At 39.3% G+C, this 22,747-nt stretch overlaps 1 protein-coding gene across 3 annotated transcripts; it reads right to left on the bottom strand.

The window, feature by feature from the left end:
- Positions 1-399: 399 nt before the first annotated feature.
- Positions 400-21,952, bottom strand: tmod1 (tropomodulin 1). 3 transcript variants are annotated; one of them, XR_008531399.1, is made up of 14 exons: positions 21,689-21,952; positions 17,511-17,589; positions 17,289-17,375; positions 16,682-16,818; positions 12,684-12,840; positions 10,841-10,957; positions 9,148-9,237; positions 7,094-7,224; positions 6,563-6,670; positions 6,193-6,336; positions 5,413-5,557; positions 4,572-4,671; positions 2,442-2,612; positions 400-759 (listed from the first exon to the last, which is right to left on the bottom strand). XR_008531399.1 is itself a non-coding variant. In XM_054604211.1 (13 exons), the coding sequence occupies exons 4-13, from the start codon at positions 16,802-16,804 to the stop codon at positions 2,594-2,596; spliced, it is 1,134 nt and encodes a 377-aa protein (XP_054460186.1). In that variant the 5' UTR covers positions 16,805-16,818; positions 17,289-17,375; positions 17,511-17,589; positions 21,689-21,952; the 3' UTR covers positions 400-2,593. The 3 variants fall into 3 exon arrangements, 2 of the variants coding, with proteins under 2 accessions (XP_054460186.1, XP_054460188.1); XM_054604211.1 differs by having other exon boundaries at positions 400-2,612; XM_054604213.1 differs by lacking the exon at positions 4,572-4,671 and having other exon boundaries at positions 400-2,612.
- Between the last annotated feature and the right edge of the window lie 795 nt (positions 21,953-22,747).

The following is a 22,747-nucleotide window of genomic DNA, read 5'->3' as shown; positions in this document are numbered from 1 at the left end:
GCTTCTGTAGAGTAGGTGTCACCGGGACCACATGATTGGATAATTTTTATATTTTAAACAATACATTTTGGTTCATATTTATTCTTATTATAATCTACCCAAGATCTTCCATTGTCAGTGTTTTGGTTTATTTTTTGTAAAAAGCAAAAAACAAGTTTAATTAATTCCTAAGTAAGATGGAAATATTAAACACCAAAATATGGTTTACAAGTTGTACTATCTGGACATTTGCAAGTGCCTTTATCGTAAGTGTTAATTGTAAAAAAATAAATAAATGTTGACTTGGTGTATTTCCTCCATTTTGCCAGAGTGACACTGTTGTCTTTATATGGGATAACACTGCACTGTAACAACCAAAAACAACGAACGTTTAAGAACAAAGACTTATTTCAAGCTTTATTTAGTCATTTATTAAACAAAAATTCAACCCAAAAAGGTGACCTATCTAACAAAACAGAGTCAAGCCCAAATATCAGATAAACACCAGACAAGAAAAAGAACTGGACACACAAAGACTTTGCGTGACCTCTTTTGCCTCTAGTCATTCAGTTACTTATTGCTTTACAAATGTTTACATCCATAATTACCATTTGGTGAACACCACCCACAGCACTGACGAGGGAGTAACAAAGCAGTGATATTAAATAACATTAAAAGGGTTATCCAACCTTTAAGCATGCTGTCAGTATCAGGTACAGTTGTTGACATCAAGGAAACATGGACGATACAGTCAGGTCAGATTCACCTTCCAGTCTGCAACTTGTAGTTTATCCATTTTTTTAAACAAAAAAACAAAAAACAGACACATTTCATTTCAAGCCATTAAAACATAACAAGAGTGTCGACCATTTTAAGGTGTTTCTTACCGGAGCAGATTTATTAGCTGTAGTTTCTGGTTACATCAGCAGCTCATTGTACTGTTAATTTGAATTAAGTGCTGCAAAATACACAGCAAAGTAGATCATCACCAGCATGTACATGTGTAGTTGGAGTTGTTAATAAGGACATAAACATGTATTCACAGACATGTTTTTCCCTAAATAAGAAGAACATTTCCTGAAAGGATCCATCCAGCATCAGAGCTTAAAACAATAGTTCAGATGTCCTGGGTTATTTTAAAACCCGTAACAGCTAACAAGCATTTTAAAACTTCTGTTAGCATTTGTTTTATTTAAACACATTGGATGGATTTGTGTAATCTGACAGCTGTAAAGAAATTAGAGGTTTCCTGTGTTTGTAAATCTGCATCCACTGAAATAATCCAAACCTGGACTAAGGATTTAACGTGGTACCTGTAATAGACAGAAAGTCAACAGTACCAAACTATTTTGTATCAAACCACACATTTTAGCTCCAGTAAATATAAAATAAACACAAACAATCAACAAACCAGACCTGGTTGAAAGTGTGACAGAAGTCCATTCAAATACTCGCTGTTACTTTGGGTTAATATTGTCCGGCTTGTAGACAATAACTTCTATATAAAACACGGTGTTCGTAGGATATGATACAGTGAGTTCATAGAATTTCTAATGTCAGTAAATACAAGTTGGCAGTTTTCATTCCCAGCTAGCAGGAATGTTCTGCAGGGGCTGCTAACATAAATGCTGGATAGTATAACAATGTAAAGTGTAATTAGAGGGTACATTTTAATTTACAGAAACATTTTACACTGTATTATCACGCTGCCCAGCACAATCAATTTATGATATTTAGTGTTTGAGTGGCTTCTGACTCTTTCCCAGGTCTGTCACAAATAAATATATTCTGTATATAGCGACAATTCTCACAGTAGCCAGGTTTATAAATCTATCTGCCCATTCCTGGAGAATCTATATAGTTTAGTATATGGAGACTGAGTCACAAAAATACTGTTTAGATCGAATTTTAAAAAAAAGGCTGCAACATCAGATTTTCACCATGGGGTCAAAATCAAATATCAGAGTTTTATTTCGGTCTATTAAATTGAAGTGGGACATTGGCTTTGGTGAATATTTGGTAGAAAATACCTTGTATGTTAACCTTGAACCAGGAGCGTTTGGGAACAGCAGCACAACTCATTTACAGCCTATTAATATTAATAATAATTAGAATTCATAATTCAACTCATCAATAGAAACAATAGTGATTTCTAAAAGTGTCCTGTCACCTTTCAGTAGGCCCTCATTCAAAACCAGACCTCCAGCCCCCTTAAGTAATGACTCTAGACACTATAGGAGATATTAATGGATTCACAATGACAAAGCCTTCCCTGGTTAGTTCGTACAAAGAGCTACAGCAAATGCCCACGATTTAAACCCAAGTCAAAAATACAGACTTCAGAGCATAAAAATAGGCAAACCATCTCCCTCAGAAGGAAACAGCCGATTAATCCCATTGGATCCTTTAATATCTACTAAAAAAGAGTCTGGAAAGTAGAAAGAGTTCAGAAACAATTGAACCTGAAGTGATGGCCGTGGTCTTCTGGGTAGGCCGTCGGAGGGTGAGAGGCTGGAGAGGTCGAGGTTTGTAAAGATGGTAGGGGTCGAAGGGTAACGAGGGCAATCCTGGTCTCTACACATTCGTCCGACACTTAGGGAAGATGGGACCCCCCTCAAGCCTTCTCTTTCTTACTGTAGATGGAGGAGACGGAGGGATACAGAAGAGACAGATTAACAGATGAAGAAAAATAGTGGTATGAGGATGAGGAGGAAAGAGGAAGGAAAAAAAAGAGAAACATCAGAAAATCAGACAGTGGTTCATCATCATCAACAACAACTTTAGCTTAAGCAGAGCCAAGTTGATCTGCATTATTTGCTGTACATGAGTGTGCAAAGAGATGCAACTGAAAGACAGTAACAGATTTCAAAAAGCAGGACAGAAAATTACAGCTCTTTGTCTTGAAGTGGCTTTAGCAGGAGCTCTTGGAGGAGAAAGCAAAACGAAAGTAAGACATTAATAAGAGCAGGGCTTGATTATCCCTTTATCGAGACAAGTGGTCAACATTCATTTGACTTAGCCCGATTTTATTAAGCAAAATGCACCCTGTAACAATTTATACTGAAACAACAAGGGCCAAATCTAAGTTAAAACTAGATTTTAATTGTGGGTGTAGCCTTAAAAGGAGCTCTCCGATTTGGCATTGCACTTCTAAAACAACATCAATGCAGCAGAACCAGAGCATATTTCTTCCTCATTGAAACCTGGTGGCTACATTACCCACAATGCAATTCAATCGTTGACAGTTTGGTCAGAAATGGGTTATGAGATAGAGGCTAATGATCTGGTAGAGAAGTGTGCTATGCTCACTTTTCTCTAACTAATTTTTTTCCAAATTTAAAACGTGCAGACTTCAGCCCCAGCTGACATTTCCTGCAAGAGAGATCACTTGAGTTGATTCATCACATTTCTCTCAGCTCTATTTGGTGCAACTAAAAGCTTTATACAACTTTTTTTAATGCATCCTCAACACCTGTAACAGAGTTTGGTGTTTAATAACATCTCACTTGGACGATTAGGCCACTTTCCTTTCATTTTATACTGTGCTTTGGTGCATAAACTATTAACAAACAAATCTGCAATGAATTAAATGATCACAAACAAATTGCCACAAAGTGAACCTGAAGACATCGGGGCTGCCAAAGGTCGGAGGAACCAGAGCAGTTGCCCACTTCGTCAGGTAGACAATCAAGCTCTGGATAAGAGCAGCGTTTTAAAGAGTAGAAGAGAAGACAGAGGTCGAGCAGAGGAGGCCAAGTGCCTGCAGACAATTCAGGAACAGTAGAAATAGTAGTCAAGTAAGAGAATGATCAAAGGAGTAAAAAGGCCAAAGAGGAACATCAATAAAGTGGCCAAAGAATAGATCATAGCACTGGTTTATTACTGGGAAAGTAGAAGATGAAGACCACGCAAGTTTCTGCAGCCAAAAGAAGATGGATCTCCCAAAAACTACAATAGTAAGCAAAGACAGAAGAGGTATATAGTGGAAGCTGTTCTCCAGTCAGTTAGGAGATCAATGTCTGGGCCCTTGCTTGGAGTTATAGTCCCTCTCATCTGCATATTATATTTCCATTTAGAAATTATCTGCTCTTTATTCTCCTGTATTTAAAAAGTACCAGTTTTTCTAGTCTGCAATAACTTTGTATTTATTAGTACTATTTCATAGTCAGGTTTCCTTTTCATTATTTCACTTCTGTTGAGCAGAATATATTCATATTTTTAGATATCCTACAAGTGTTATTTCCCTGCTTCTGGACCTTTCAGACTTCCGTATTGTTGCTGCCTCGTCGAGCAGAAGTTCTTAAACTTCTTTTAGAAAATGTAAAAGAATTGTTCTAACATAAAAATATATTGTGACAACGTAGAGCCAACAGCAGATACATTTGGCAGGCACTGTCAGTGGTCTCTGCAGATCAGAGCTGACTAAAAGCTGAAGAAAAGGAAAGTGATGATAGGTGCTGTGGAGAGGCAACACAAACTGTCAGAGGAGGATGACAGACGGTGGCAGAGGCTTTCAGTGGTCCGGAAAAGAGCCAGGTGATGTTGGCAGATGAAAGGCAAGGCTGTGCGTTTTTTTAAATTATTTTTTTTACTTAGTCTTGGACTTGAACTTTTTCCCGAAGGCCCTTTCCAGCTCAGGAACAGACAAAGTGAGGGTGAAGGACCCGTCCGACTCCGACCTGATGACCCGAGCTTAAAGATGACGAGGGGAAGGAAAACGGCATGACAGGATTATGACACACAGACTTAACTTCAAGTGGTTAGTGACAAAACACCATCTGAAACAAAACAGCCTGAAAAAACGAATCATGATTCTGAACTTCACCTAAATTCTGTTTTAATCTTTGGTGGAGGTGGAGACTACCGCTTTATCTTATTCTAACTCTCTAAATCTAAAGCAGGTTGCTAGGTTACGTACAAGAGCATTCAAACACAAACTTAACAAGTGCTTATTTTGTTGAGCTTAAAAGTTTTTGTTGAAACTATCAGAGAGGAGTTAAAAAAACTCTTTAATACAAAGACAGCAAGTCAAATAATTACCGCGATAACCATCTCTTCCACCGGTTTCATTTTGTTCTCTCTCTCATGCACTGACTCTTTTCTTAGTGCTGATGTCATAACTTAGGAAGCCCCTGTTTTGATTGGCTGGAGCTCTCTGGCCATACTACTGAGTTAACAGCCGATGGCATCACTCCGATTCTTCTATTAGAGTCTGATTAAAGTAGAACCAAAGGAGATATAGTGAAGATAAAGTGTCAGCACTGACGCACGTAACAGCCAGCACCGCCAAAGACAACACCACTGAACGACTGTGTACGAGTGACATAACCACCACCACCACTGGTCCGAGTCCAGTTCATGAACCTTTGTCATGTTCCAAATGCAGTTTCTCAGAGCAGACATAAAATGAGCCTGTGTAAGTCTGTAACCCACCCAGGTCGTTGTTGTTCATCATGGCGTTGGAGCCTCGGAGGCGCGGGCCCTGCTGGGTGAAATGATATCCAAACTTCAACAGCGTGGTGTTTTTCTCCAGCATGCTTGCTATCTCCATCTCCACCTTGTTGCCTAGCGGCTGACTCTGGAGTTTGGAGAGAGAGAGAGATAAATGGAGGACGAGAAACACAAAGAGTTGTTTAGGGATGATTTGAAAGCAGGTCAAAAGAAGGTCGCGATATGGAAACGTTAGTGGAAAGAGAGAAGAAGTGATTGCAATCCTCTCCTAGAACTGTGCCACTACGGATGAGGTATTGATCTCCATGGCAACAGAGGATGAAGAGGCAGGGGTAAAAAAAATTACCAGGATCATTCCACAAGTTCAACTGGTGTGCGAGCTGTGAGTCACAGATGTACAACTATGCAGTATGACACATGGCAATGCAATCAGGGAGCATTAGACTGAAGTGGCAAAGATGGCCTGTGTACACTACCTGACACACACACACATACACACACCCACACACACATTGCTTTGTTCACATCACAGAACTAAATGCTAAAAGAAATTCCCCCAGATTCCATCTTTCTGCCTACACTGTTCACATTCATGTTTAAAGTATCTGATAGCTGAGTAAAGGGTGAGATAAATCTGTTAGCTATTGCTGGTCGATTGTGATTTGTGCAACTATTACTTGTGAACGTAGCTTATGAGTCTGCATCTATTCTATGCAGGTGGTTGCATAGTGGTTGTGTGTATTTATGTGTGTGTGTTGGTACCTGATTGTCTATCTTGAGCTCCTGTAGTATAGTGTTGTACTGCAGTGACTTTATGAGGTACAGGATTCCTGTCCCTGTTATGAAATTGGACTCAACGTTCAGGCTCTTCAGCGTCGTGTTCACCTTCAACATCTCTGCCAGGGCCTGAGGAAACACACATGTATCTGACTTACTTTAGGTTGTTTAAAAAAAAAAAGAGAAAAATTTAAAGGCAAAAAAGACAGGAAAAGAGACATTTTGCAATAAAACAGACTGAGGACAGATAATGGTTAATAATAGATGATATCATAACTTGGTACTTGGACTAGATTTCAGATAGATGGAGCAATTCAGCAGGTAACATGGATTCTGTGTAACAGTTGTGACTTACAAACGCTACGGGGTCGTTGCTCCTGGTTCCTACAATACTAAACCTCTCCACCACGGTGTTCTTCATCAGAGCCTCAGCGTAGGCCTTCAGAGTCTTAATGGGGATGTTCTGGGTACAGAAAAATACAAACATTACAGCTCAGTAAATGCTTTACCTTTAATTAATTATATATTTTATATTGTGTGTGATATTTTTTTTTCATAGTACAGAGACATTACTTCATTTTGTCCATGGAATGCCAAAGATTTTGTGCTAGAAACTCAGTTTTTGCTCTAAAATGAATTTCATTTTATGCTCTTAAAGGAGTTTCATATTGCATATATGAACATTTAAATTAATATATTTAATTTAAATATATTTTTATATTATATTTGCAAAACTAAAATGTGAAAATTTTGTTTTTAATGTTTAATATCAGATTTACAACAAGCAGTCTGATTCCAAAATAAATCATAATCAGACCCTGTTGTTTTTGAGTTTGAAAATACAGCAGCATTAAACTCATCTCCTTACAGACACACACCCTCTTACCTTGATGTTGTTGAGGTTGACCTCCACCAGGTCAGGGTCGTTCCTCTGCATTCTCAACAGGGTCTCTTCTACGTCAGTGGAGTTTGGCTCCTCATCAGGGACTGGTTTGTACTGGGTGCACTGGATCACACCTACAACCCATTTACAGTTCACACCGAGGATATATGCTGACCATTTTCTCATGGATACCACAGCATATATAGTTTATTTATTTTATCCCACTTTACAGGCAGTCAGTTTACGATCATTTCAATATGTTATGAAAATGTATACACTGATCAAAAATATAAACGCAGCACTTTTGCCTATGCTCTCATTTTCCATGAGTTGATCTATAAGATTCAAGACTTTTCTGTGCACACAAAAAGTTTATTTCTATTAGTGAGCACTTAACCTTTCCCAAAATAATCCATCCGCCTGACAGATGTTGAATATCAAGATGCTGATTAAACATCATTATTATTACATTGGAGTACCGTTTTTAATCACACATCACCACGTAAATTGAATGTTCATTTAAATACCATAAACCGCCTCCAGTGTCGTTTCCCAGAATTTGGAAGTACAGCCAGGATCAACATTTGCAAATGAGATGTGTCGCACAGAATCAGGAAAATTGGGGTCAAACCAGATTCTGATTAATTATTTGGGGTATCTGTGATAAAAAAAAAAATACTGGAAATTTTAAAGTGGCCTTTTATTGTGATGCTGTTTAATCAGCATCTTAATATGCACACCTGTCTGGCAGACGGCTTATTGTAGCAAAGGTGCCAGTGATCACTAAAATGGATTTAAACAAATTTGTGCACAAGATTTGAGAAAAATAAACCTTCAGTGCAAGTAGAAAAAAATCTTAAACCTTTAATTTCAACTCAAGACAAATGGAAGCAAAAACAAAAATCAAATGTGTTTATATTATTGTTAGTGTATTTAATCTCTCGCTGTAATCTTATCACTGTAGATAATCCATCACCTTGAACATGAAAGGTTTGCATAGAATGCAGCACAGACTTGTCAAATTAATAGAAGTAAATAAAACTGTTTAAGAAATTTTGGTCAATATAAATAATTCACAGCCCCAAGCGAGGCAAAATCAAATATATCAAGGTCTTGTTCAGGATTGAGGATAAAATGCAGATAGAGGAAGAGAGGTTTTGTACTGGACCGTTGTGGTGAAGAGGGAGATAAGCCGGAGGGCAAAGATCTTAATTTACGCGTTTATCTGGACGCCTCCAGTTAGAGGTTTTCTGGTGATGTCCAACTAGTAAGAGGCCCCAGAGTAGACCCAGAACACAATGGAGGGATTATATATCTAGTGTGGTCCACTTATTTTTTCACTGTTCCTTTTCAAACACAGATCTCATTTGTCTTCATGTGAAAACTATGTTCAAATGATAACAAAAAACATTTTTTTTTATACGCTGTGTTGGGGCACTGAACAATCACAAGTTTATAGCCAGCTCTATTTATGAGAGCCGGTCATATTTGGAAGTGAGATGCTCAAGCTCTGTCTCTGTTTGGAGCTGGAGGAGAACATATAAGATGAGCCTCCACGCAAGATAAACAATGGCTCATTAACACGTGTGTTTCTCTGTGTGTGAAGTAATGTACCACAGTTTACACTGTGTAGTGCAAGAAGAAGGGTAGACAGATGAACCATCAGTTATTCCCTGAAGGAGCTATAGGACAACGTATGTATACACTTAGCCTCATCTATTGAAACGCTCCATACTTGTGTAACTATATTGGTGCATGGAGTGCAACAAAAGGACTGAGCCGATCATTTTTGGTAAAATAAACCAACATTCTGCCAAAGTGAGATCATTCCACTTGATTCCAGTCCAAGTCAAATCGCTTTAACATTTTTCTTGAATGAGGCGATTCTTTATCTACAAACTACTTGAGTGATCTGCGTTATTTTAGGATCCTTTTACTTGTTGAAAAGCCCTGCAGCAAATGCATCTGTGATCCAACCGAGTGGAGACAGCTCATGCAACTGGCAGATTTAAACAAATATAAGTTACACAAAGTTTTAGGACGAGTGTTTTACGTACTGTTGAGGCCCTGCTTGTTGACTATGTTGCTGCTGGCCAGGGCTTCGTAGTACTGCTGGTTACTCATCAGGGTGTGCATACCCAGGATGGCTGGAAGATAGTAAGAAGACTGAATGAGGAAGGAAGGAACGAAGTGCATGGACAGAGAGTTAGAGGAAGAAACAAATAGAGAGAGAGAGAGAGAGAGAGAGAGAGAGAGAGAGAGAGAGAGTAATTCTGAAAAAGAGTTTATAGATTAAATGATTGTCTAGTTACAGCCGTACAGTTGACCACCATGCTAATACAGACAGCACATCGGGACTTGCAGCATCACAAGCAACTCACTGTCATTTTCAACAATCAAGCAGCTGTATACTGTAAGGTCTCAGTTAAAGGATAACATGTACTGGCTTTGTTTTGCCTAAGGGCTTTTTTCGACCGAGCATCTACTCTGAGGAGGACAGATAAAATAAAGGACATAGAGATAATGATCACCTCGTCTGTCTGTCAGAGAACACGAGAACAGAAAGAAACAAACAGTTAGGGAACACAAGCTGCTGGGAATGTTACCTTCAGCAACTCCAGGGACTCGTTGTGCTTTGATAATATTTCTGCAGCAGTATTGCTGGATGGTAAATGTCTGTCATGCTAATACATGTAGAAGAGACTCTGGTATTTACAGATCTCTCAACTTACCACAAGTGAGATATAAAAGCCGTCTGCTGCTAAATCCATTTCGATCACTCTTTAAAATGCCATCTTTACAGCAAATATTTTAAAAGTTTGTGCATGCAGCAACGTATTTGCCACAGTAATGGCATTCCCCATACATTACACTGAATCGATGGTTTGTAATGTATGTACAGCGCAGACATCTGACAGTCTATGTCTCTGAGTCAAGCTGCATGGGTTTTGCTAAATGTCCGCTTAACACAAGCTGACAACATGAACATGACAAAGAAGGCTAGAATGGCTCCATGCAAACACAGACGTGTGTGCATTCTACAGATACCCTGGATGATGTTCAGCTAGTGAACAGAGATACCCAGCAGGGATGGAGGAGGTGGAGGAGATGGAGGGATGAAGGGGAAGGGTGGAGGTAAGATGGAAGGAGTGCTAGAGGAAACGGAGAAGATTTGGATTCAGGAAAAGTTAATGAATGAGGGGAAGTCGAGGCCACTGATTAGTGAGAGAAGATGAAGATGAAGATGAAGAATAATCAGACACCTGCACTTTAGCGCATGAGATTCAGTCGATAAATATCCTTCATTCAGATGCTTTTATGTATGTGGGGGAGTGTGTCTGGTTTTTTTTTTGTTAGATTTTAGTTTTCAAAAAAATCCCAAATCTAAAGGTTACTTTTTTTTTGTTTTGTTAATGCTATAAACACAAGAAAAACTGATAAAACAATTCTGTATGAAATTAGATTACATCCTCCAAATTGTTATGTTCACTTTCTACTATTGGAAGTATGTTCTAAACTGCCTTCACCACTAAGACTCTGATAACTGTAAAACTCTGATAATTGTAAAACTGTGTTAAAAGCAGTGTCTTCTTATAGTAGTAAATACAACAACTTTTTGATGAAGAGAGACAAAGCAATCAAAAAAAAACTGTGTATATTTGTTTTCAAATATGATAAAGATGGATCCTCTGAACCTCAATGCATGCACGGTATGTATATATGAGATGTGAGTGGGTGTGACTGAGTTACCTGCGATATCACAGAGTTCAGCATCAGATGCACTAGCCAGGGCTTCTTCTAGCTCCGGCTCCAGAGTCACATTCTCCATGATGGGGTCCACCCTCTTTTTAGGCACAAAGGCTTTCCCTACAACACGAGTGGATTGACTCAATACAAAGACATACACCACAAGCACCACTACTACAACGACCAGCATCCCTAGCATGTAGCTATTGGCTAATAACATTTTTAACATATTGTATTTGCTGGAGACTTATGAATCAAAGGTCCATCCTCCACACTCACACAGGTGTTTTCACTTAATCTGACTAATTAGACCTTTAACCAATGTTAATCAGACCTCTGTCCTGAGGAGGAGTCTAATCAGGCAAATAAGTAAAAACACCTGTGTGAGTGGAAAATAGGACAGCAGGGTCCATTAAACATGTTATAATAACATGGTGATGTAAAAATAACACGACAGCTGGACATTTACACTTAATTATATAAAGGTAAATTAAATTGTGAGTGCTGGTGACAGAATTGAACCTGTGGTATATTAAATACTTTTTTTAATAGCATGCACTTCTACATGCAGAAAGACATGACCAAATGGCCTTTGATTTGTCATAGTAGGCAAAGCACAGGTGTTACCTACAGTATACTTAATACGATGTCTCCGGTGCATTCAAGTGTCCCACTAAGACACAACAGAGAGCCATCATTTAGAAATAAGAGGCTCCAAAGTCAGATAAATGTGACTTTTCAGAATAAACTTAGTTTACTAGTCCTAATTACTATCTGGATTTTGATGGGGGAGAATAACAGAAACTCGTTACTCCAAGATGGCATGAAAGCGGCATCAGCGCTGTACAGACACAGAACAATTGGTGAAAAAAAACCCATCTATGTATAGGCAGAAGAACAACATTTCCTCAGAAAGTCAGTATGAAAAACAAAAGAAATAAAGACCATTAACTTGTTAGAAACTCATATTGAAATAGAGAACATGCTGATGTAATTGTTTCAAATTTAAACGTCAACTAAGGTGTAGACTCGCACAGAGATCCTTGACGAGCTCTCTTACATAACAGCTGAGCCGCACATCACTTCATCCAGTCACACCTGGCTTCAGACTGTTGTCACCAGGTCTGACTGACTGTAAAGCCCCAGACTTTGGCGTCTTTACTGACAGGTCCGCTATGTCTGCGTCCGAGTGGTCAGCTCCTCGAGTTTCAGTCAGACATTTTTGTGACCCCCACATACACACAGTGGCTAGATGTTACCCAGAGCGCTTAGCCGCTTTTTGTGTCCTGTCTCTCCGTCCCGATCATACCACTGCACCTGTTTATCACAGTTGTGACAAGTAAAAGTCAACCTGTTTTAAGCGCAGCTATGGAGCAACCTGTAGTGGGCTTCATCTCAGTGGGTGGACGGTGAGCAGAAGCTGCAGTTTTACAGCTGGTCTTTTAAGTGCACAACTGCACTAATGCAACAACACCAGCAAAGAAGTTCATGACGACAGTGATACCACGGAGACCTACTAAAGTGTCACATAGAGATGTTCGGTATCTCTCGCCATCCGTCACACACCCTCTGAGTCCAATCTGGACTGGTGCTGCCTTGCTGACAGGCCTCACAAGGCCTGGTGAGGGGTAGTCTGTTGGAACCAATCACCCTTTGGGGAATCTTTTAAAGGATAACTGAGAAGTCCATGCCACCCGTGTGAATTCAAGATTTAAGGTGTGCGGCTTAGTTAAGGGCATGATTAATTTGAGCGTTAATCTGGATCCTCTCCAACATTCACATAATTGTCTTTTATTTAGCCACCTTTTGAACTTAATAGGCCAACTGTGAGAAAACAAGCTGGTACCTCTCTTCTCCCCTGTGAAGGGCACCAGGTCTTCTTGCTCAGGATGCTCCTTGGCCTGTTTCTCCAGATGGGCCAGCAGGTTGTCTCTCTGAAACGATCCCGTCGGAGCTTTCTTGGTCTGGTCCTTCTGCCTCATCCCAGCTGGCAACAATGCATTCTAGACAAGGATGAGAATTTACATCATTTAAAAAAGGACTGGCGCTGGGTATTAGGGGGGAGAATGTTGTTTTTTCTGAATTAGTCTCACTTCCTTCTTTTAATCACAGTAGTTAAGTCTTACTTTGCAACCCCAGTGCAGAACAATGTAGAACAAATGACTCCAGGATTTTTTTTTCTTGCTATAGTAATACTACTGTATAAAACCGTAATCTCCATCTCACATCTTACAGGCACCAGTGGTACCATTGAGCACTACAGTCAGAGGTGATGAAATAATTCTTTAGGGATGGTTTGTTGTGATTTAAATGTCAGAAAAATATCTTTGACCTCAGTCTTTTATTCTGAAAAAAAAAGTAAAAGTAATTATCTGTCTGTTAAGTTACTATCTATGCCGAGTCAGGACACAATGGTGATTGAGCCTATGGTCCACTGATAAAAAAAAGGGCCTCATTTACAGTATTACGAACTGAGTGTCTGTGGCGACATTCCAAGGAAAAATCACAAGTAGCGATCTCTGGAAAAGTGAAATCAAAAACAAACCTGCAATTACCAATTATCGCCATAAGTGCTCAGTAACTGACAATGAAACAGAGATCTTTCCAACTGTAACTTTAAAGATGCCTAAAAATTAGGACACCTTTAACTCACTGTAGTTATAGCTGAACATACAAACGTTCTCTACCTTTTGGCATTTATTAATGGAAATAAGAATAAATAAGTTCATCAACAGATAAATGAAAAAGACCAAGAAATGAAGGGCACATTAGTGATTAGTAAGTTTAAAAGAAACCTGTTTAAAAACCAAAAGCACACACCTCTGAATACAAAATCACTTTTCATACATTTTGTACATTTTAGTGTATTCACTAAAATTAAGACCAAATTGTGCCCAACACTGAAATGTATTATTTGTAATACATTATTGTAACAATTCTTGTGGATTTTTAAAGAGGGAGACGATAAAAATGTGATAAAATATTACAGTATTAAAGCAAAGAGAGATAGACCTTTGGTGGTACAGTATCTTCGCTCTGGTTATAACTCCAACATCAGTCCCTTTCCTATCTCTTCTCCAGTCCAACACAGAACCAAGACATTTCCCAGAGCTTTGCTGTTTGCCACTTTATTTTCAACCTAAAGCAACATTCGAAGCCAAGCTCTTACAAGTGCTACTTATAGCTTCATATCTTATCAGTCCTCTCAGCACTCACAGGCTTCTCTCTCCTCATAACTCTCACTCTCTTTGCCTCTGCCAGCAAACCATTTTCAAAAACAAAGCAAATAATTTCCCCTGTACCCTTCACATTTACAATATTATTTGGTTTGAAATATACTCTTTGGAAGTAAAAGACCACCTCTCTTCTTCTCAGTGTCACTCATTCATTCTTTCCAGTAGTGGTCTGTAAATGTTCTCGTGACTTACAGAAGTATTTATAGTAAAGCCAGAGTATATCACACCGTCACTGCCAAGCTTTTTATGTCACATGTAATATCAGCTGTAGATAACAGGTCCCCAGTATGTTATTTTTACCGGCATGAGACTCTGTCTCTCTGTCTCCTGTCCCTTCTAACTGTACTTCTACCCTGTCATCCCAAACCCCCGCCTCATTTGGTCTCTGTCTCTCTCCTCCTCTCAGCAGCCATAGCACTCATCTATGAGCACATGTATGTAACATGTACAGTTACATGCCTCCATGAACACAAGAGACGCAGGCATGTGAGTAAAATGTGACATTGTCTTTTTATACCTACAATAACTGATGTTTTTTTCAGGAGCAGGGAAAGTTGACATATCACCACCGTAAAAAGCTAACACGGCAGGCTTAGCAAACTTTTAGCATTAACCTGATGCCCAATATTCACTCTGCTTTTTGCTTTGGTTTGGTCTCCACCAACTCTTCAGAACAAATATCTAGCTCTTGAGCTGCTATATGCTCCAACTTTGTCTGTTAGCCGTTTGGGGCTGGGCGGTAGAGTACAGTGGGTTGACTGAAGCGTATCTTTGCTGGAAATAGCTGCCTTGAGTAAAGAGTGAACCAAAACATAAACATTACGGTCCGTGAAAAAACGAGCTGAAAGACATTAAAATGTTCGTCAAAATACGAGTTAGTGCAGCTTTAAGTTCGGTAGATGAATTAATAAAAATACAAAATCTTCTCTTTAGGTTAAACTTTCCATGATTTGAGAAATGTCTCCAGTAATCTAGGTGCATGAGATTCATATTGGCTTATTCCAGAATTTAAAAAAGCACGTTAGAGTTTAAATCCAAAGATGTTTACAATCTCAAGGGATGTGATGTCTTAGAAAAGTAAACAATATGAGTCAGTCCAAGTTGTAGTGTGTCATTGTATGACTGTGAGACAGCACCGTATGAACCAAAGCACACAAAATGTTCTCTTGATGATCGACAATAAATGTATCTTTCTACAATAACAGTAAAGCTGGCAGACATGTTGCTGGTTTTTTTTAGTCCAACATGATGAGGTTTGTTTTCAATGGGTTACTGGAACTGATGTGAGCGTCCTTGCTGGGAAAGTTACAGTGTGTGTATCAGAGTAAATGGGCACTTCACTGTTGTGAAACAGGTTACCCTCATAAACAGGCACAAACAAGGAAAGCACGCACACGCACTGCCTCCCACTGTTTACGTCATGGAGTCCCTCCGGACACTCACTAATGGCATCGGTCTCGCTAACTCACCCACACACACACACACACACACACACACACACACACACACACACACACACACACACACACACACACACACACACACACACACACACACACACACACACACACACACACACACGCACACACACAAACAGTAAGTCCTGCGCATTATACCCTTCCAGTCATCCCCTTGGCATTGAGGGGGAATCCAGCCACTTTATGAGCAGTCAGACATTCATCAGAAAGCTATTACAGCTGCTGTCACCAACTCGACTCATGACACATCACTGAGGGTACTAGGGTGACGATGAATGCGTCGAATGCAGGGATAAACATATCATAAAAAGTAACAGAAACTAAATATGAGTATAACTTATGATGTACTGGACCTTCTGAGCATAATGACTAACAACAGAAGCAGAAGCTTACACTGGAATAGGTTACATTTGAGAATACTAGATTTGAGATATAGGCAAAGCAAAGTAAAGTAAAATAATATTTGATTCATATTTGATTAGCACTGCCTAGCTTGACGGTTTGATCGGAGTTTGGGAGCAGCGAGGAAGAGGAATCAGATTTTTATCACAGATTAAAAAAATTGCGTATCATCATATCCAAGAAGATGGAAGCACCAATGTTTGGATTTTACTTGATAAATTAATTAAACAAAATGTGAAAATATATATTTTTTTATTGTTAATTATTTTAGCCTATATACATGTATCCACAGTAAAAATCCCTAGACTTTTAAAATATTTTATGGTGTTGATCATCATATACATATCACACATCATCTTTAGGTTGATTAAGGAACACTAACTGCCCACTGACTGCTTGTTAAGACTTTGGATTGGCTGGTTCTGTCTACACTGCATTTAATGCACAATCCATCAGTCACCGCTGTACTAATACAAACCATTATTTACATTACAGAGATATACTCATGAATACGATGCGTTCAAAGGCATTGAAATGACAACACAGTTGGACTGGCTAAAAAACTGAAATTAGCTAACAGCGATGCCGATGAAAACACAAGAACTGGTAGTATACAGCAGTATATTACACCGGGGGCCTCTATTACCCCTGTATGACCCCATATCTCTGCAATAACAACAACATAGTGACAAAAACGCCTCCTTACAGACTTTGTATTCTGAACTTACATCAGGATCCAGCTCCTCCAGTTCATCCTCTAATCGCTGCAGCTCCTCCTCTGACAGTTTCTTCAGCAGCTCGTCCTCGTCTATGTCCCTGTACTTCTCCATCTCCTTCCTCATCACCGACATGATGGACAGCACACCTGCAAGGTGGATAATGTCTCTTCAACATGACATGCATTCAAACGCTTGCAAAAGAAGAGGCTGATACGCAAAATTAAAACATTAAGTGTTGGTTGGATTTTTTTGAGGATCACATGACATTAAATATCTACATTATCGACTGGAATGGAATTCATTTATCTCATAACATTTGGATAGAAACAACATATTTTGGGCAACTGTCGTCTGATTTCTGGCAATGACAGCGTGCCTTCACAGTATCTTGCAACATTAATCTTAAACATACATCTTTTGTGCTTCAAAATTGCTTGAAGTGATACAAACAGCAAATAAACCAAACTGCTGTTGTTGTCATTGCTCGTCTTGTATTCTGTTTGTAAGGTTTCGATTTCTGAGATGTGTGTCAGATGTGAGACTCAGTGCTGCCAGGGTAAATATACACTGTACAAATACAGAAAGGGCTGTAGGAGATATTCAACTGTTCTCTCACCTCAATCACCCCTCCAAACGAGAAAAACTAAATGTAAGAGATTGGGAGCCTGCAAGACCCTGTGAGTCTGAGAAAACGAATCTCTATCTGTGGAGAGAAGCAGCAGAAAGGGTACTAAGAAAATGTATGCTGAAATAGCATTTTTTTTTTTTAAATCAAGTGCTTTGGAGAGTGTCATTTGATGTTACTGTTTGCTGTTAAAAAATACTTGGCTGAACTCACTTCAATGGCCCCCAGCTCAGGGGTGAAATCAAAGCAAAGGCAGCCAAGTGCCTGTGGAGCTCCAGGGAGAGAGAGAGACCTGGAGGGCGCAGAGAACAGAGTGAGGACAGATTAATAACTCTCAAAATTAGAAAGCAATAGATACTCCAAGTCATCTATGGAGCATCGTATTCCACTGCTTGCTTTCCTTCTGAGTTTCTAGTTTTGTTTTTTTTCTAAAGTAACTGAGGATACAGAAAGCTGTGAAAGACATATCTTATATACTGTTTAAATGTTTTATGCCATGTAGTAGTCTGCAGTTTTTAGTAGCTCCTCATTGAGCTACCTTGTCTGACATACTTGTGTAAGAACGTAAAGTAAGGTTTTTCACCGCAGATGCACTTTTTTAATTTCACATTCCTCTACTATTTATGTTGCACGTAGAAGCGTTTGGCTAACTATTATATTTATTTCAACATACAAGTTTCCTGATAAGACAGCTTTTTACCTTAACGGATTTGATAGCTGGACTTCATCAGTGTGGCTGGAATAAAAGGAATTTGACATTTTGGGGGAAAAAACTGTTGTGCTAAGCTAAGCTAACTCACTGTTAGTTGAGAGTGGTTTCCCCATAAATGAAGTCATATTTATTTTCTTGAGATGTATTTCTCAATTTGGGAAAGGCCCATAATTCCCTAAATGGTGTCATCTATGGTAACACATGACATTGATATTCTGCAGGACTTTTGGCCATTTATTTATGTTGAGAAAAAAATTAAGAATCTTCAAGCATCATTTAGTACTCCTTTTGAAACGGAATAGACTCTGTTATTGGTTGGGAGTTGGCCAATCTACTGGGTAATGTAGAAGGTGACAGGAAAATGTTTTGACATATGTTTGAATGTTTAATCATATGAGTTCACTGAAGGTAACAGCCGAGGATAACCTGTCAATGTTATACTAATCAGCTGTTATCAACAAGAGATGGATGGATGACTAACAGAAATAGAAAAACATTCATTCAGCTGATTGTTGCTCACCCCTCTGCCATGAACCACTGCCACAAGTGCTGTTTATTTCTGTCAAATCTCGCTGCAAAAAATGTAAAAGTCGACCTCAGATAAACCTATTTTGAGCAGAAAAGTGTTTTTCTCGTGCTTTCCTTCTCTGATGGCAGTGTGGACAGACTGGGGATCTGTTTTCCTCTCTCTCTCTCTCTCTCTACATGTCCCTCTTGGCTGGAGGACCAGATGATGATGGAGGAACTGCAGCAGAACATTTCAGGGTCACAACACCGAACGTCTCTAAGCCGAGGTTCCTTAAAACTGTGGGTCATGGTTTAAAAGGAGTTGCTGCTGATAGATGTCCACGTGACAACACTAATGATAAGTTAGCCTGTATCAAAGGATGAGATTTTTTTCAAATTAGGTAGAAAAAGTTGAGATGTAGCTTAAAAACCCAACCAAAGTGCAGAAAATATTGCATTCAAGGAGCGCAAATGTGAGTAGAAAGATGTCTTTTTGATCTTAAGTATCTCAGCAAGTGTGTTTTGGCTGAACTCCTAACAGGTGGAGTCAAGCGTGCCATTTTCTTTCTTCTGCTTTCTCTAAACTCCATGACAAGACAGGTTTCCAAAAACTGAAAATGAAGAACTGGGCTGAACTCCAAGTAACGCTGCAAGTCTGCTGAAAGAGGCCGGCCTGCTCCGATGATAAACAGACCTGTGCCTGTATTTACAGCGTTTCTACTAGCTTCTGCTCCACTGGAGGACGTTCACTGGGCCGAGAGGAGAGACAATTAAAAATGACCTGAGACAGAATGTACCCTGTAACGTCATGAACACTTGACCTCTGAACAAGGCCTGTCCAGTCATAAAGCCTCTAAGAATAGCAACACTGATACAGGATCATTTATCATCTTTAATGCATGCTTTCAAAATGATGCTAGATGACACCTGGTCTCTCATGAGCACAGCCTCTATCACAATAACATTAAAAATAAGAGTTCACAACTGAAATATCTGTTTTAACACCAGGTTTACACAAATCAGCTACTCCTTTAACAAAGTGCACTGATTACCTGCTTTAACTGCTATTTCTTTGTCAATCTTCCTTTGATTTATTAACATAAACAGCTGCTCTGAGTTTTTCTGCTTTGAAATACACATGAATCTCTGTGAAAAACTTGCACATGCTCTCAGAGAGAACAAAAACTCCTACAGCCAATAAATCAGCACATAAAACAAAGTTGAGAGCACAGCAGCAGACCTTTAGGTGCTCCGGCAGACCACTTCCTGCTTAATGTCGTCAAACAGCTTACAAACTGTCATGAACATGAACAAGTGTCGTTGGAATATTTCACTTGAAAGTTATTCGGTTTTGGAAGTTAAATCCCTGTCCTCTCTAAGCTTAGGTCAAACTCAGCTTACATAGGAGCTTGAACTAGGAAGCATTAACCTCCACATAAACTTTAATGAAGTATTCAATAGAGTCAGATACAAAAAAAAAAAAATGATGCAAACTCTAGATCCCTCTAGGTTAAATGTTATAGGTAGGTTGCAATTGACAAATGTAACTCCAAAACACCTCAAATATCCTGATCTAGTTCACCTGGTTATTCTAACCAGATGCCAACTACAGGTGGACTAGTGGACTTGGTAACAAAACATAACCACAATATTCCTATGAGGAGACGTTGCTTATTTACAGAATCCATCACGCTTTATGCTATTTATCTTCTGTGGCGTAAGAATTAAGGTTCTATTGTCACATTTGTTTGGTGTCGGATTAAACTATTTTGCAAGATTGCAGTTGTTAGAATGGTCTCTGGAACGGCCCCCCCACAAAAAAAACAGCTGAGAAACAACTGGTCAGCTTTCCTCTGCATGTGGCTGAGATAAGCTACAGGACAGTCTGTGTGTGACTGTAACAAGGGTGTCCTATTACATAGTGGTGAGCACTGATACAATGCATAGATACTCACCAAAATAGATTAATAAACGACAGAAAGTTTATATTTGAAGTCAATTTAACATTTATTCTACATGTGGTATATGTGAAGTTGAGAACATAGTGAAACCCTGACCAGTCATTTTTAGACATTCTCTCATTATACCGACTTTTAGTGCCGAGGAAAATAAAAATAAAAAATCGTGATGGCTGCATTGGTTTCCACTTTGGGGACCAGCATGGAGTTGTACGTCGTGGTGTTTATAATGAGAGGCCTAGCAGCTCACTATCTGCCTTGGACCTGAGGTCTGGCCATTTGTGCATTCTGCAGAGGTCAAAAAGTCGCGTGTGTCACTTCACTAGTCAGTGTCGCTTCAAGCTAGATGCTAATTCCATACATTACTAATCCTGAGAGAAGAACATACTCATGAACGCGTGTTTAAGATGGTGAAACACTGTGCAACAATGGGTTCATGGCAAAGAGGGAGAAACGGCTCCTGTAGAGAGGTGAGCAGAGCTGCAGCTTAAGTCTCTGCTTCAAAGTGAACTACACAGTATGCAGACTATGCTCTACAAAACTAAGGTTACAAAGGTTAAGTGTCTGCAGTGACATATGTAGGTCACAGCAGACAACTGGTGCATCTCACAACATTTGACAGTTTCATATTTTCTAATTTAATAAACTTTTTTTAAAATAGTACATGGATACCGTTTTTAAACCACCAAGGTGACCATTTAGATCATGATCCCGATTTACCTCAAGCCTTTCTATTTAAAAAAATATATATATCTATTTTTACAGTGATTATTAATCTACACTTAAGTTTGTAGGCTACACAAAAGGTAAAGAGACAATGTGAGCCCTGTGAAGCAGCATCTTAATGATTACACATTTGTTAATTGGATAACTGGCAACAAATGAGTCAAAATGCAATAAAGTGCATTCATTTTTCATACTGTTTATAATAAAGACTGCATTAATGTGCAGGTCTGTGGTGTTGAGTGCCTTTACTCTAAGAGGGATGTCTGCAACAGCCAGTAAGTCATTCTCCAACAGTAAGGAAACCAGTTCAATAAAAACCATCTCCAGTGTTACTGGTGAAGCCCCTCAGTGACCTCATGGAAACTTGTTTTCTTGGGAGTCCTTTAAAAAGCGCAGTCCTGTACATTTCTTTAAGCATGCTATGTGATCTGCACTTATTTGAATGTTTCACAGTCCGCAGTATAAGTTTTTTGCATTTATTTCCGTACCTCCTCCGGCGCTATTTATAGCCGGACAGTCCCGCCGGGTGACAGCAACGAATACTTTGACCAGATATGGTTTCCTTCAGAGCCGCCTGGAGTCGCGCTGAGAGCTCCACTCCGCTGCAGGCGCACGAACAACAACAGAAGAAAAAAGAAAAAAAAAAAAAGAAAGAGAAACTCCAACTAAACCACACCGGCCATGCCCTGCAGGTTATCCTCAATTCAGATGAATTTCGCAGAGTTTCCTCCTCCCCGGTCCCCGGTCGTGTCTCGGCGGATTTGCGGAGGCTGAATCTCATCTCCCGCAAAGGGCAAAGTAAACTTATGAGAGGAGAGATGATCCTCCTCCTCCTCCTCCTCCTCCTCCTCCTCCCCAACGCGGCTGCCCTGTCACTCCAGTGACGTCATGAAGTGCAGCTGGGTCCATTGTTCATTCAGTGAGTTCAATTATAAGGTTAAATGTGTTCAAGCCTACTTTCTAAATGTGACCCACCCCAGCTTGGCTGTAATGATCGTGTTAGTTTATTGTGCCACACAGAGGGGGATTGACTCAAATACTGTAAAAATAAATAAATAATAATAATCCTAATTACATGTTAAAGTCATGGAGTAAACACTTGCATTAATCTTTCTATTAGATATGAAGATGCAGACAGCATCCCCTCATCTTATCTTAGCACAAAGACTAAACAGAAACAGCGGTGACTCCCAAGAAGTTACAAAAAATAATAGAAAATAGTCCATCACAAATATTAACCCCCATTAAAATGATATACACTTCAGTTGTTCAACTTAAACAGAAGTATAAAGTTTTAATTTGAGGTTCAGCTGGGTTTGTTACTGTTTGACAGAGGCACGCAAGACGTTTCCCACATTCCAGCCTTTATGCTAAGCTAACCTTATGCTGGCTGCGGCCTTTAAGTACAGCTGTCGTTCATATTCATGCAAAAATATTGACACCAGTCTTATACCTTTATTTAAATAAAAGGCTCCAGCCAGCATAAGGTTAGCTTAGCACAAACTGGAACACATTTAAATAGATGGTTAATACTGACTCAGGAGCAG

The sequence above is a fragment of the Anoplopoma fimbria genome, chromosome 9, assembly GCF_027596085.1.
Source record: "Anoplopoma fimbria isolate UVic2021 breed Golden Eagle Sablefish chromosome 9, Afim_UVic_2022, whole genome shotgun sequence".
Lineage (NCBI taxonomy): Eukaryota > Metazoa > Chordata > Actinopteri > Perciformes > Anoplopomatidae > Anoplopoma > Anoplopoma fimbria.
This window is presented reverse-complemented; position numbering and strand designations above follow the sequence as displayed.